Below are 16,857 nucleotides of genomic sequence, written 5' to 3' on the forward strand. Positions count from 1 at the left end.
TGACATGGTGACTAGCAATTCAGATCCCTCACTGATGTTGGGTTGGCATTTGGGGATGCAGTGTGCAATTTGCCACTGACTCCAAAATTACTGCAAAACGTTTTAGTTCTTACACTATTTTGAAAAAACGTAGCTGATTTTTTGTGCTAAACCCATCCTTATCATGTTGAAGTGATATTGGTATGAGCTTTCTTTGGAAGACTCCAAAAGACTCCATCACAGTCAGATCGTGGTTAAAATTCAGTGTCGTTTTTTGCTAACAGGGCGTCCTGATTAGTTTAGACCAGGCGTTTCGGTTGGGGTAGGTTTCAACCAATACTCCAGCCAAAACTAATATTGAATTTTCAGTATTAGGGCTCCTACTCACTTGCGAGCAACTCGGATGAGTCTCGCATGTTTAAAACCTGGCTTTGAACCCGGCAACCAGATCGGAGCGTGCGGCCGCCTAGGAATGCATGCAGCCGCACACTCTGCTCCTCTGTGCCAGGTGCATCGCGGAGGTATTGCCGTGCGAGACTCATCCCAGTCTCGCGCTAGTGAGTAGGAGCCCTTAAATTGAACATTGACATGTATGGAAGACGGAGGGGGACTTGTGAATAGTTTGTATTAACAACATCAATATCATCTATGCCACAAGGGTTGGACTTCAGCAATTTTAACACTGGACTGAGAAAGGAGTATCTAGTGACTCCATCTTTCTTCCTTCTCCTAGCTTCAGTAGCTTCTACTGATAGGTGGATCCATCACCGTAGTTGTTTGTTTTTTCTGAGGGTACTTTCATGCTGCCATAAAATGTTTCCATAAGCCACTAGTTCATTAAGAGCAAAAGATGAAAAAGGTCTGATAGTAAGTCAGACTGAGCAGTCAAGCAATCAGCGGGGTGTCTCATGGACACATAGTCTGTCTTCTGTCCCATACAGATGTTTTGTTCCACAGTTGCACCTTTCCTAAAATGGGTGCATTTTTCTGCTTTAGTGAGAAGTTATTCACTTTTTTCTACGCATTATGACAGTCCGAGCTGTAGTTTAATCCCACTCAAGTACATGTCACCCAAGCTGTAATATGGGACATGGTCCATGCACAAGACAGACATTGCTTTTGTGAAAAATGTAAACATTTTAATGATCCTTAACGAGCCATTTAAGCTCTCACATTAACCCCGTACCACCTTGCACCCTTGATACATGGTGCTGGCTGTAGGTCCATATCATAAACCACTATACATATATGGTATCCTTCACATGGCATGAGATCAGAATCCTGCACCATCGGCAGTAGGCTACAGTGACATTCTTCTGCAGCAGACGGAGATCCGGACTAACTGTAATGCTGCAGACAATAGCAACCTCGGCATCTAAGCAGTTAGGCCATACTTCAATGTTGCAGGTTGAGGCTAAGTTCACACTACCGTATTTTTGGTCCAAGTGCTATCTGTGAAAAAACAGAAGTTCATGGCAGCACTCATGCCAATGTTATTCAATGGAACAAGAAAAAAAATATTTTATGGCTTAAAATTAAACATTGAAAACTGCACATATTTACGATGTCTTCAGCAATATCAGCTCAAAAGGGTTATGTTTTTTTTTATTTTATACAGTGACCAATATAAAAAAAAAACAATTTCAGGATAGTTGTGTTTTGTTCATTCTGTCCCCTAACCACAAAATGGAGTAACAAAAGGTACCCCAAAATTGTTTAACTCTATTATTTTCAGAGCACCTAGCTTATATGAAGCAGTGGTGGAGAAATCACCAGCCTTGGTCCTCCTTATCTTGAAGGTCGTTTTATGCATCGCTTTTCTTTGTGCACAATTGGACAATTGGAACAATAAATAGGCATGACTTAAATATCACCTCCACAAGAAGGGTACAGAAGGTCCTCAATAGAATAACAGTCAGAAAATTAGTGTGACCTTTGATAAAAACCTGGAGATGGAGTTGACCTTGCCTAATTCTGCAGCACTGCTGTGCTCTATTGTGTCCTGATCTTTCTTTTCTGCCTATTAAAGTTACTCACACTGACAGCTACAGTAACTTTTGAAATATAATATCTTCATTACAACATATAAATCTTTCTTAAGGGTTTGTTTTCTTTCTACTTCAGATGTTTAAAAATGTATTTGTAGTATCAAATCAGGAGACAATAGTCCTTGGAGCGCCTTGTGATCACACACATGCGGACGTACCCCTGGTTGTCTAATACTGTTACTGGCTGAGAGTCTTTGCACGCATTCTGGTCATAGATTACAATTTTCTGCTACATTTTGCCAGCGCTGTATTTTGGTAAGATGGGTAACTGAATAATAACTAATTTGTAATCATTGTTCCTAGTACCAATAAGTGATGAAGAGGAGGGGAATGTTCACTTTGACAAACGCAAAATGATGTCTGACCCCTTTGACTCATCTTCTGGCTCAGTGCAACTTATTGCAATTAAACCGGTGTCTATACCACCCGCTCTCACCATGTCAGAAAGAAATCAGGAGATGTCAATCATTAATGGAGAGGTAAGGCATTTATATGATGATTACATAAACACTAAAGGCGTTCGCTTCGCCCCTCTCCTGCTTGTTAATGTTTGTGCTTTGCATGTTGACGGAAATTAAGTGTATTGGACAGCCTTATAGCAGTTACATGGGCTGTCTCATAATTAGCATGCACTGTCCCTGAGCTAAAGGGATATGTCCTGGTAACAGGTGCTGTTTGGGCGAGCCGGATTCCAGTATCACATATATTAATTGTTGAAGTGCTCCCATTAAGGAATTTTGAATAAATTGATTGGGCTCATCTGACGCTAATAATCCAAACTGGCTGGATTTTTTGTTGCGAATCACAAGATACATAAACTGTACAAAAGACGATGGCCCTCTTTAGTTGCGATGAAGAACATTTTATTGATCTGTCAGCATGTCAAGTACAAGTGTTCCACACTGTACAAGATGGCCAATGTTTTAGCCCTCCCAATTGAATGTCCTCCACACTGCTCCTGACAGGCCATGATCATAGTCTGGAAGGACCAAAACATTGGCCGTCTTTTAAAGTGTGAAACCCTTGTATGTACCCTTGTAAAGTGTGGTGCCCTTGTTTGTACCCTTGTAAAGTGTGGTGCCATTGTATGCCCTTATATGTACTGTTGTAAAATGTGGTGCCCTTGTATGTACACTTGTATGTACCCTTGTAAAGTGTGGTGCCCGTGTATACCCTTATATGTACCATTGTAAAGTGTAGTATCCTTGTATGCCCTTATATGTAGCATTGTAAAGTGTGGTGCCCGTGTATGCCCTTATATGTACCGTTGTAAGGTTTGGTGCCATTGTATGCCCTTATATGTACCCTTGTAAACTGTGGTGCCCGTGTATGCCCTTATATATACCGTTGTAAAGTGTGGTGCCCGTGTATGCCCTTATATGTACCGTTGTAAAGTGTGGTGCCATGGTATGCCCTTATATGTACCATTGTAAAGTGTGGTGCCATTGTATGCCCTTATATGTACCCTATCAAAGTGTGGTGCCATTGTATGTACCCGTGTATGTACCCTTGTAAAGTGTGGTTCCCTTGTATGCCCTTATATGTACCCTTGTAGAGTGTGGTGCCATTGTATGTACCCTTGTATGTACCCTTGTAAAGTGTGGCGCCCTTGTATGCCCTTATATGTACCCTTGTAGAGTGTGGTGCCATTGTATGTACCCTTGTATGTACCCTTGTAAAGTGTTGTGCCCTTGTATGCCCTTTTATATACTGTTGTAAAGTGTGGTACCTTTGTATGCCCTTGTACAGGGTCGGACTGGCCCACCGAAGAACCGGAGGAACCTAGGGCCTAGGGCCCCCGCTGCTCCAGGGGTCCCCAGCAAGTGGGGTGGTGCTAATAACGGCACACCATGCAGCTGCTATGGGGCCCCCAGTACCAGCAGAGAAGCAGCGGGTGACAGGAAGCCTAAGCCTGTCCCCGCTGCTAAAGTGAAATGAATATTCACGCTTCCCCACGCCTCCATGGGCGTGGAGAGGAGTGAATTCATTTCACTATAATAGCGGGCAGCTTTTGCCGCAAATTGTGGCGAAACACTGCCCGCCATCAGAGCCCGCAGACCAGGGCCCCCCTCCGCCGCTCCCTCAGGGGCCCCCAGCTCACAAGGCCGCTATGGGGCCGTAAGCCAGGGGTCCCGGCACCAATGCCGTCCCCCAGCGCTCATTAATGAGGAGAGATCGTCAGATGACGCTCCCTCTCCCATGATTCCCCTCGCCCCTGACACACAGCAGGTGCGCGATGACGTCACTTCATCGCGCACCTGCTGTGTGTGAGGCTGTCAGCAGCGCAGCTCCTGTCATCAGAGCAGAAACGCTGCTGGAGTCAGCGTGGGAGCGAGGAGAGGTGAGTATTGTGCTTTTTTTGTGTTTTTTTTTTATTATTGAGTCCTGGCTGGTTGTATGGGGGATGTGAGCTGCATGATGCCCTATGGGGCAAGGGGGGGGGGGGGGGTGAGCTGCATGATGCTCTATGGGGCAAGGAGGGGGTGTGAGCTGCCTGATGCCCTATGGGGCAAGGGGGGGGGGGAGAGCTGCATGATGCCCTATGGGGCAAGGGGGGGAGAGCTGCATGATGCCCTATGGGGCAAGGGGGGGGGGAGAGCTGCATGATGCCCTATGGGGCAAGGGGGGAGCTGCATGATGCCCTATGGGGCAAGGAGGGGGTGTGAGCTGCATGATGCCCTATAGGGCAAGGGGGGGGTGAGCTGCATGATGCCCTATGGGGCAAGGAGGGGGTGTGAGCTGCATGATGCCCTATGGGGCAAGGGGGGTGAGCTGCATGATGCCCTATGGGGCAAGGGGGGGTGAGGTGCATGATGCCCTATGTGGAAGGGGGGAGAGCTGCATGATGCCCTATGGGGCAAGGGGGGTGTGAGCTGCATGATGCCCTATGGGGCAAGGGGGGAGCTGCATGATGCCCTATGGGGCAAGGGGGGGATGAGCTGCATGATGCCCTATGGGGCAAGGGGGGGTGAGCTGCATGATGCCCTATGGGGCAAGGAGGGGGTGTGAGCTGCATGATGCCCTATGGGGCAAGGGGGGTGAGCTGCAAGATGCCCTATGGGGCAAGGGGGTGAGCTGCATGATGCCCTATGGGGCAAGGGGGGGGTGAGCTGCATGATGCCCTATGGGGCAAGGTTGGGGTGTGAGCTGCATGATGCCCTATGGGGCAAGGGGGAGCTGCATGATGCCCTATGGGGCAAGGGGGTGTGAGCTGCATGATGCCCTATGGGGCAAGGGGGGGTGAGCTGCATGATGCCCTATGGGGCAAGGGGGTGAGCTGCAAGATGCCCTATGGGGCAAGGGGGTGAGCTGCATGATGCCCTATGGGGCAAGGGGGGGTGAGCTGCATGATGCCCTATGGGGCAAGGTGGGTGAGCTGCATGATGATCTATGGGGAGGGTGAGCTGCCTGATACCCCATGGGGGGAGGGAGCTGCATGATGCCCTATGGGGCAGAGAGGGGGTGTGAGCTGCATGATGCCCTATGGGTCAAGGGGGGGAGAGCTGCATGATGCCCTATGGGGCTAGGGGGGTGAGCTGCATGATGCCCTATGGAGCAAGGAGGGGGTGTGAGCTGCATGATGTCCTATGGGGCAAGGGGGATGTGAGCTGCATGATGCCCTATGGGGCAAGGGGGGTGAGCTGCATGATGCCCTATTGCCCTATGGGGCAAGGGGGGTGAGCTGCATGATGCCCTATGAGGAAAGGGGGGTGAGCTGCATGATGCCCTATGGGGCAAGGGGGGTGAGCTTCATGATGCCCTATGGGGCAAGGGGGGGTGAGCTGCATGATGCCCTATGGGGCAAGGGGGGGTGAGCTGCATGATGCCCTATGGGGCAAGGGGAGTGACCTGCATGATGCCCTATGGGGCAAGGGGGGTGAGCTGCATGATGACCTATGGGAGAATGAGCTGCATGATGCCTTATGGGGGGAGTGAGCTGCATGATGTCCTATGGGGGGAGTGAGCTGTATGATGCCCTATGGGGAGGGTGAGCTGCCTGATACCCTATGGGGAGGGTGAGCTGCATAATGCCTTATGGGGGAGTGAGCTACATGATGCCCTATGGGGGGAGATGTATGATGCCCTAAGAGGGTGAGCTGCATGATACCCTATGAGAGGGGGCAGCGTGATACCCTATGAGGGGGCTACATTATATTCCATGAAGGGGCTGCATTATACCTTATGAGGGGGGTTGCACTATACTCTAAGGGGGCTACATTATACCCTATGGGGGCTGCATTATACTCTGAGGCTGGTTGCATTATATTCTATGGGGGGGGCTACATTATATTCCTTAGGGGGCTGCATTATATTCTGTGAGGGTGACACATTGTACCCTATGAGGGGGCTACTTTATTTTGTTTGAGGGGGCTACCCCAACCCCTGCTACATAATTAAGATGTGTACTACCTTATATTATACCCTCATATTAGCGTGTTTTATCGCACAATTGGTGGTCTTGCATTTATTTCTATGTAGCTACATAGTGGGCCCCAAGAATGATTTTCTCTGGTAGGCCCAAGGTGCTCCAGTCCAACGCTGCCCTTATATGTACCCTTGTAGAATGTGGTGCCATTGTATGTACCCTTGTAAAGTGTGGTGCCCTTGTATGCCCTTATATGTACTGTTGTAAAGTGTGGTACCTTTGTATGCCCTTATATGTACCCTTATAAAATCTGGTGCCATTGTATGTACCCTTGTAAAGTGTGGTGCCCTTGTATGCCCTTATATGTACAGTTGTAAAGTTGCAAATAATAGGATTTCATCAGCTCACCCAACCAGACATATTAGAGTCCAATTCACAATAGACATGTGCAGAACACGGATCACCACCAAGTTCCTGTTGGCCAACTCCCAGGTGAAAATGCAAATCACTCACTTGTCCAGCTCATGCAAATATTGAATGGAGGAGATGAAAATAGAATAAAATCTTGTCCTTTATTAGTGCATCATAAAAACAAGCTGACGCGTTTCAGGCAGTACTGCCCTTACTCATAGAGTGCTTGTAAAGTGTGGTGCCATTGTATGTACCCTTGTATGTACCCTTGTAAAGTGTGGTGCCATTGTATGTACCCTTGTATGTACCCTTGTAAAGTGTGGTGCCATTGTATGTACCCTTGTAAAGTGTGCCATTGTATGCCCTTATATGTACCGTTGTAAAGTGTGGTGCCATTGTATGTACCCTTGTATGTACTCTTGTAAAGTGGGGTGCCCTTGTATGCCATTATATAAACCCTTGTAAAGTGGGGTGCCCTTGTATGCCCTTATATGTACAGTTGTAAACTGTGGCGCTCTTGTACCCTTGTAAAGTGGGGTGCCCTTTATATGCTGGTATGAATATAATTTTCTTCACTGCACCTAAGGAGGGTCTTGATCTTTCATTCATTACTGTCTGGATATCATTCCTATTACTGAGCACCAACATCCACTCGAAGTGCCGGAAACAACCTTTCTACCAGTTACACATGACTTTGGAATCATAGACAATGTATGTGGCGTGTTGCTGCTACCTGCTTGTTACCCTATTTTTCGGACCATAAGACGCACTTTTTTATCTCCAAATTTGGGAGGAAAGTGCGGGTGCATCTTATGGTCGAAATGTAGCATGTGGGGAGGGGGCAGCGGCAAAGTGGGACCGCACTCTCAGGAGGCAGGAAAGTGTCTCTGCGGCAGGAATCCGGTACTGGGGAAACCTCTTGGTCCCGATACTTAAAGTGAAGTGAATATTCATTAGCCACTTCCACCCCAACCTGTCAGCGCCAGGGAGCAGCAAACCAATATTTCTTCACTTAAACAGCAGACACACATGGTTCCCCCAGCACTGGATTCCTGCAGCGGCTGGGGAGATCTGTGTGTCCGGTGGAGGAGGGGGCAGGAGCAGGGTGCCAGAGGAGGGAGGGATGACACATTCCTGTCAGCCCATGCTGAATGCTCTGTGGTGTGGAGGACCTACTGTATGCTGAGGTTGGGAAGAGGGTGGGCTGGAGCATCACATGACCGCACAAAGCCCTGCCTCTTTGTGATGTCATCACAGGTCCTGCAGACAGCTCAGTACAAACAGTGCAGCTTCCTCTTACATGAGCTGTGGTGAGATCATAAGATGGAGGGCACTGTGCGGTCATGGCTGGCTGCAGGACCTGCACTGAGCACAGCCTGTACAAAAAAGAATTTATTAAAAGGGTTAGTGATTACAGCACATAAAAAAGCACTCTGCCACTCCTGTGGTGAACTATAACTTTCAGCATGCCATAGGATCTGCAGGACATGCTGGGAATTATAGTTCTCCCATGGGATCTTAAAGCAGCACACCAGTGTTATTTTTCAATGCTGGAGTGGTGCTTTAAATATAAGCCCTGTGCCCCCATTCTTATACTCACCCTCCAGCGTCTTCACATAGTACTTAACAGACACCACACTGGTCCCGCAGCACCATCTTCTACCCGTAGCTTCTAACATAATAACATACTATTATATATAATAACACCACACATAATAGTATGTTATTAAACATTTTACCACATTTTTTTCTTCAAATATATTTTTCCCTATTTTCCATATCTAAAACCTGGGTGTGTCTTATAGTCCGGTGCATCTTATAGTCCAAAACATACGGTATATACCGTAAATACTCGAGTATAAGCCGAGATTTTCAGCCCAAATTTTTGGGCTGAAAGTGCCCCTCTCGGCTTATACTCGAGTCACGGTAGCGGTGGGGTCGGCGGGTGAGGGGGTGAGGGCGCTGAAGCATACTTACCTAGTCCCAGCGATCCTGGCGCTCCCCCTGCCGTCCCACGGTCTTCTGTGCTGCAGCTTCTTCCCCTCTTCAGCGGTCACGTGGGACCGCTCATTAGGGAAATGAATAAGCGGCTCCACCTCCCATAGGGGTGGAGCCGCCTCTTCATTTCTCTAATCAGCGGTAACGGTGACCGCTGATAGAGGAAAAAGCTGCGGCAGCGAAGACATCTGTCCGGGAGAAGGAGCCGGACGCCAGGACCAGGTAAGTATCGCATAGTTACCTGTCCCCGTTCCAGCCGCCGGGCGCCGCTCCATCTTCCCGGCGTCTCTGCGCTCTGACTGTTCATGTCAGAGGGCGCGATGACGCATATAGTGTGCGCGGCGCCCTCTGCCTGATCAGTCAGAGCAGTGAGACGCCGGGACCGGACGCCGGGAGCTGCAAGCAAGAGGTGAGTATGTGGTTTTTTTTTTTTTTTACTGCAGCAGCAGCAGCGACAATGGCAGAGCTTTCTATGGGGCAATATGAACGGTGCAAAAGCACTATATGGGGCAGAGCTATAGGGCAATAATGAACGGTGCAGAGCACTATATGGGGCAGAGCTATAGGGCAATAATGAACGGTGCAGAGCACTATATGGGGCAGAGCTATAGGGCAATAATGAACGGTGCAAGAGCACTATATGGGGCAGAGCTATAGGGCAATAATGAACGGTGCAGAGCACTATATGGGGCAGAGCTATAGGGCAATAATGAACGGTGCAGAGCACTATATGGGGCAGAGCTATAGGGCAATAATGAACGGTGCAAGAGCACTATATGGGGCAAAGCTATAGGGCAATAATGAACGGTGCAAGAGCACTATATGGGGCAGAGCTATGTTGTGAATTCTGTGGCAGAGCTCCATCCTGTGGTCACAAGTGGTACTTCGGCTGTTTCTCTCTGTGAGCTTCCGTTGGTGGAGGAAAGTGGTACTGCGGCTTCTGAGTTTCCTTCCTCAGGTGATGTGGTGAAGTCGTTAGGTGCTGCTCTATTTAACTCCACCTAGTGCTTTGATCCTGGCCTCCAGTCTATGTTCTAGTATTGGACCTGTTTCCTCCTGGATCGTTCCTGTGGCCTGCTGCGCTGCATAGCTAAGTTCCTCTTTGCTATTTGTTTGCTGTTTTTTTCTGTCCAGCTTGTCAATTTGTTTTTTTCTGCTTGCTGGAAGCTCTGGGACGCAGAGGGTGTACCTCCGTGCCGTTAGTTCGGTACGGAGGGTCTTTTTGCCCCCTTTGCGTGGTTTTTGTAGGATTTTGTGTTGACCACAAAGTTACCTTTCCTATCCTCGCTCTGTTCAGAAAGTTGGGCCTCACTTTGCTAAATCTATTTCATCTCTACGTTTGTCTTTTCATCTTAACTCACAGTCATTATATGTGGGGGCTGCCTTTTCCTTTGGGGTATTTCTCTGAGGCAAGGTAGGCTTATTTTCTATCTTCAGGCTAGCTAGTTTCTCAGGCCGTGCCGAGTTGCATAGGGAGCGTTAGGCGCAATCCACGGCTGCCTTTAGTGTGGTTGGAGAGGATTAGGGATTGCGGTCAACAGAGTTCCCACGTCTCAGAGCTCGTTCTTGTTTTTTGGGTTATTGCCAGGTCACTTTATGTGCGCTGACCTCTATGTCCAGTGTGGTACTGAATTACCTTTCATAACAGAGCTATAGGGCAATAATGAACGGTGCAGAGCACTATATGGGGCAGAGCTATAGGGCAATAATGAACGGTGCAAGAGCACTATATGGGGCAGAGCTATAGGGCAATAATGAACGGTGCAGAGCACTATATGGGGCAGAGCTATAGGGCAATAATGAACGGTGCAAGAGCACTGTATGGGGCAGAGCTATAGGGCAATAATGAACGGTGCAGAGCACTATATGGGGCAGAGCTATAGGGCAATAATGAACGGTGCAGAGCACTATATGGGGCAGAGCTATAGGGCAATAATGAATGGTGCAAGAGCACTATATGGGGCAGAGCTATAGGGCAATAATGAACGGTGCAGAGCACTATATGGGGCAGAGCTATAGGGCAATAATGAACGGTGCAAGAGCACTATATGGGGCAGAGCTATAGGGCAATAATGAACGGTGCAGAGCACTATATGGGGCAGAGCTATAGGGCAATAATGAATGGTGCAAGAGCACTATATGGGGCACAGCTATAGGGCAATAATGAACAGTGCAGAGCACTATATGGGGCAGAGCTATAGGGCAATAATGAACGGTGCAAGAGCACTATATGGGGCAGAGCTATAGGGCAATAATGAACGGTGCAGAGCACTATATGGGGCAGAGCTATAGGGCAATAATGAACGGTGCAAGAGCACTATATGGGGCAGAGCTATAGGGCAATAATGAACGGTGCAGAGCACTATATGGGGCAGAGCTATAGGGCAATAATGAACGGTGCAAGAGCACTATATGGGGCACAGCTATAGGGCAATAATGAACGGTGCAGAGCACTATATGGGGCAGAGCTATAGGGCAATAATGAACGGTGCAAGAGCACTATATGGGGCACAGCTATAGGGCAATAATGAACGGTGCAGAGCACTATATGGGGCACAGCTATAGGGCAATAATGAACGGTGCAGAGCACTATATGAGGCACAGCTATAGGGCAATAATGAACGGTGCAGAGCACTATATGGGGCACACCTGTAGGGCAATAATGAACGGCGCAGAGCACTATATGGGGCAGAGCTATAGGGCAATAATGAACGGCGCAGAGCACTATATGGCACTGCTATGGGGAAATAATGATCTATTTTTATTACTTATACTCGAGTCAATAAGTTTTCCCAGTTTTTTGTGGCAAAATTAGGGGGGTCGGCTTATACTCGGGTCGGCTTATACTCGAGTATATACGGTACATGATTTTTGGTTGTTTCTGTACAGCTGATTTGCAAGTGTCTAATAGTTGCATATCAGCAAGTTGCATACAAATTGTAAACAGTTTTTGCTTGTGCAACTCGTCTTCAGCTTGACATTGTATAACCAAAGTGGCCAAGCGTGAAACTAACTCAGGCGTCATCAGTACCTTTGTATACCACTGTATGGGGTTAGTATGGCATCATATTTTGAAGATATGCATCAAAGCTGTTCCATCCAGCATGTCCACATGGATATTTCGTCTCTGAACCCTGCTTATTCAGGTACTATACAGCTGATCAGGTTTTTAAATACATCAGATAGGGATTATATACATTAGGTAGGACTGCTCTATATGGGTGGAGCAGCTTAGTATACATTTTTTTTGCAAAAAACAAATCAACTAAATACCCTGTTTTTTCCATCTTTTGACTAGCACTTGACTAGCACTTGCTTATTACTGTGATTTTTTTTACAACTGAGTATTTTTGACCTCACTGCGCTCTTTTGTGTCTTCATATTTTGAAGATATACAGTAGCTCTGTAAATTATGTGCACAGATTGTTTCTTTCAGGCAGGTTTGAAGCAGATCTGCTCTAAACCTACCTGAAAAACCGCTAGCAAAACGCTCAAAAGAGTGAACATATTCATGACTGCAGAATGTCTTAACTTTGCCCTCCAAACTAAACTCCCGAAATAACCTCCACCTCCCTTAACTGTTGTGAATTCTGTGGTCAAGCTCCCTCCTGTGGTCATGAGTGGTACTTCGGCTGGTTCTGTCTATGAGCTTCCTCTGGTGGATGTGAGTGGGGCTGCGGCTTCTGAGTTTCCTTCCTCAGGTGACGAGGTTAAGTCGTTAGGTGCTGCTCTATTTAACTCCACCTAGTTCTTTGTTCCTGGCCTCCAGTCAATGTTCCAGTGTTGGTCTTGCACTCTCCTGGATCGTTCATGTGGCCTGTCTACCCTGCATAAGCTAAGTTTTGCTGGTGTTACTTTTGTTTGCTATTTTTTCTGTCCAGCTTGCTACAGTTAGGTCCATATATATTTGGACAAAGACAACATTTTTCTAATTTTGGTAATAGACATTATCACAATGAATTTTAAACTAAACAATTCGGATGCAGTTGAAGTTCAGACTTTCAGCTTTCATTTGAGGGTATCCACATTAAAATTGGATGAAGGGTTTAGGAGTTTCAGCTCCTTAACGTGTGCCACCCTGTTTTTAAAGGGACCAAAAGTAATTGGACAATTGACTCCAAGGCTATTTCATGGACAGGTGTGGGCAATCCCTTCGTTATGTCATTCTCAATTAAGCAGATAAAAGGCCTGGAGTTGATTTGAGGTATGGTGCTTGCATTTGGAAGGTTTTGCTGTGAAGTAAACATTCGGTCAAAGGAGCTCTCCATGCAGGTGAAACAAGCCATCCTTAAGCTGCGAAAACAGAAAAAACCCATCAGAGAAATTGCTACAATATTAGGAGTGGCAAAATCTACAGTTTGGTACATCCTGAGAAAGAAAAAAAGCACTGGTGAACTCATCAATGCAAAAAGCCCTGGGCGCCCACAGAAGACAACAGTGGTGGATGATCCCAGAAAAATCTCCATGATGAAGAGAAACCCCTTCACAACAGCCAACCAAGTGAACAACACTCTCCAGGAGGTCGGCGTATCCATATCCAAATCTATCATAAAGAGAAGACTGCATGAAAGTAAATACAGAGGGTTCACTGCATGGTGCAAGCCACTCATAAGCATCAAGAATAAAAAGGTTAGACTGGACTTTGCTAAAAAACATCTAAAAAAGCCAGCACAGTTCTGGAAGAACATTCTTTGGACAGATGAAACCAAGATCAACCTCTACCAGAATGATGGAAAGAGAAAAGTATGGTGAAGGTGTGGTACAGCTCATGATCCAAAGCATACCACATCATCTGTAGAACACGGCGGAGGCAGTGTGATGGCTTGGGCATGCATGGCTGCCAGTGGCACTGGGTCACTAGTGTTTATTGATGATGTGACACAGGACAGAAGCAACCGAATGAATTCTGAGGTATTCAGAGACATAGTGTATGCTCAGATCCAGCCAAATGCAGCCAAACTGATTGGTCGTCGTTTCATACTACAGATGGACAATGACCCAAAACATAAAGACAAAGCAACCCAGGAGTTTATTAAAGCAAAGAAGTGGAATATTCTTGAATGGCCAAGTCAGTCACCTGATCTTAACCAGATTGAGCAGCATTTCACTTGTTAAAGACTAAACTTCAGACAGAAAGGCCCACAAACAAACAGCAACTGAAAACCACCGCAGTGAAGGCCTAGCAGAGCATCAAAAAGGAGGATACACAGCATCTGGTGATGTCCATGAGTTCAAGACTTCAGGCAGTCATTGCCAACAAAGGGTTTTCAACCAAGTACTAAAAATGAACATTTTATTTAAAATTATTGAATCTGTCCAATTACTTTTGGTCCCTTTAAAAATAGGGTGGCACATGTTAAGGAGCTGAAACTCCTAAACCCTTCATCCAATTTTAATGTGGATACCCTCAAATGAAAGCTGAAAGTCTGAACTTCAACTGCATCTGAATTGTTTTGTTTAAAATTCATTGTGGTAATGTCTATAACCAAAATCAGAAAAATGTTGTCGCTGTCCAAATATATATGGACCTAACTGTATATTGGTTTTTCTTGCTTGCTGGAAGCTCTGAGACGCAGAGGGAGCACCTCCGTACCGTTAGTCGGTGCAGAGGGTCTTTTTGCGCCCTCTGCGTGGTTTGTAGGTTTTTGTGCTGACTGCAAAGCTATCTTTCCTATCCTCGGTCTATTCAGTAAGTCGGGCCTCACTTTGCTAAAATCTATTTCATCTCTGTGTTTGTATTTTCATCTTTACTCACAGTCATTATATGTGGGGGGCTGCCTTTTCCTTTGGGGAATTTCTCTGAGGCAAGGTAGGCTTATTTTTCTGTCTTCAGGGCTAGCTAGTTTCTCAGGCTGTGTCCGAGGCGCCTAGGTCTGGTCAGGAGCGCTCCACGGCTACCTCTAGTGTGGTATGATAGGATTAGGGATTGCGGTCAGCAGAGTTCCCACGTCTCAGAGCTCGTCCTATGTTATTAGTAACTATCAGGTCACCTAGTGTGCTCTTAACCACTAGGTCCATTGTGGTTCTGAATCACCAGCTTATAACAGTACTGGAGGCCCAAAGTACTAATGCTTCTCAATAGAGGGAAAGGAGAAGTTCTGAGACCATTTTTTTTTCTTTGCACTGTGTTTTGCCTTTCCTTTCCCCTAGACATTTGGGTGGTTCAGGACACAGGTGTAGTGATGGACATTAAAAGTCTGTCTTCTTGTGTGGATCATCTCACTGCAAGAGTACAAAAAATTCAAGACATTGTGGTTCAGAAATCTATGTTAGAACCTAGAATTCCTATTCCTGATTTATTTTCTGGAGATAGAGCTAAGTTTCTGAATTTCAAAAATAATTGCAAACTGTTTCTGGCTTTGAAACCCCGCTCCTCTGGTGACCCAGTGCAACAAGTTAAGATCATTATTTCTTTATTACGTGGCGACCCTCAAGACTGGGCATTTTCCCTTGCGCCAGGAGATCCTGCATTATGTGATATTGATGCGTTTTTCCTGGCGCTCGGATTGCTTTATGATGAACCTAATTCAGTGGATCAGGCAGAGAAAAATTTGCTGGCTCTGTGTCAGGGTCAGGATGAGGTAGAGATATATTGTCAGAAGTTTAGGAAGTGGTCTGTGCTCACTCAATGGAATGAATGTGCGCTGGCAGCAATTTTCAGAAAGGGTCTCTCTGAAGCCCTTAAGGATGTCATGGTTGGATTTCCTATGCCTGCTGGTCTGAATGAGTCTATGTCTTTGGCCATTCAGATCGGTCGACGCTTGCGGGAGTGTAAAACTGTGCACCATTTGGCGGTATTATCTGAGCATAAACCTGAGCCTATGCAGTGCGATAGGACTTTGACCAGAGCTGAACGGCAAGAACACAGACGTCAGAATGGGCTGTGTTTCTACTGTGGTGATTCCACTCATGCTATCTCCGATTGTCCTAAGCGCACTAAGCGGTTCGCTAGGTCTGCCACCATTGGTACGGTACAGTCGAAATTTCTTTTGTCCGTTACTTTGATCTGTTCTTTGTCATCCTACTCTGTCATGGCATTTGTGGATTCAGGCGCTGCCCTGAATTTGATGGACTTGGAGTATGCTAGGCGCTGTGGGTTTTTCTTGGAGCCCTTGCAGTATCCTATTCCATTGAGAGGAATTGATGCTACGCCTTTGGCCAAGAATAAGCCTCAGTACTGGACCCAGCTGACCATGTGCATGGCTCCTGTGCATCAGGAGGATATTCGCTTTTTGGTGTTGCATAATCTGCATGATGTTGTCGTGTTGGGGTTGCCATGGCTACAAGTCCATAACCCAGTATTGGATTGGAAATCAATGTCTGTGTCCAGCTGGGGTTGTCAGGGGGTACATGATGATGTTCCATTTCTGTCTATTTCATCATCCACCCCTTCTGAGGTCCCAGAGTTCTTGTCGGATTACCGGGATGTATTTGATGAGCCCAAGTCCAATGCTCTACCTCCGCATAGGGATTGCGATTGTGCTATCGATTTGATTCCTGGTAGTAAGTTTCCTAAAGGTCGACTGTTTAATTTGTCTGTGCCTGAGCATGCCGCTATGCGGAGTTACGTAAAGGAATCCTTGTAGAAGGGTCATATTCGCCCGTCGTCGTCGCCATTGGGAGCAGGGTTCTTTTTTGTGGCCAAGAAGGATGGTTCGTTGAGACCTTGTATTGATTACCGCCTTCTAAATAAAATCACGGTCAAATTTCAGTACCCCTTGCCGCCGCTGTCTGATTTGTTTGCTCGGATTAAGGGGGCTAGTTGGTTCACCAAGATAGATCTTCGTGGTGCGTATAATCTTGTGCGAATTAAACAGGGTGATGAATGGAAAACGGCATTTAATATGCCCTAGGGCCATTTTGAGTACCTGGTTATGCCATTCGGGCTTTCTAATGCTCCATCTGTGTTTCAGTCCTTTATGCATGACATCTTCCGAGAGTACCTGGATAGATTCATGATTGTATATTTGGATGACATTTTGGTCTTTTCGGATGATTGGGAGTCTCGTGTGAAGCAGGTCAGAATGGTGTTCCAGGTCTTTCGTGCGAATTCCT

General features: G+C 46.7%; 1 protein-coding gene across 1 annotated transcript in view; it reads left to right on the forward strand.

The window, feature by feature from the left end:
• Positions 1 to 16,857, forward strand: part of KIAA1549L (KIAA1549 like) — a 738,873-nt gene that overhangs the window by 486,843 nt on the left and 235,173 nt on the right. The window contains exon 14 of the mRNA XM_069739753.1: positions 2,331 to 2,506. Within this exon, the coding sequence (XP_069595854.1) occupies positions 2,331 to 2,506 (176 nt within the window). The remainder of the gene's footprint in view (positions 1 to 2,330; positions 2,507 to 16,857) is intronic.

The sequence above is a fragment of the Ranitomeya imitator genome, chromosome 9 (genome assembly GCF_032444005.1).
Source record: "Ranitomeya imitator isolate aRanImi1 chromosome 9, aRanImi1.pri, whole genome shotgun sequence".
Taxonomy (NCBI): Eukaryota; Metazoa; Chordata; class Amphibia; order Anura; family Dendrobatidae; genus Ranitomeya; species Ranitomeya imitator.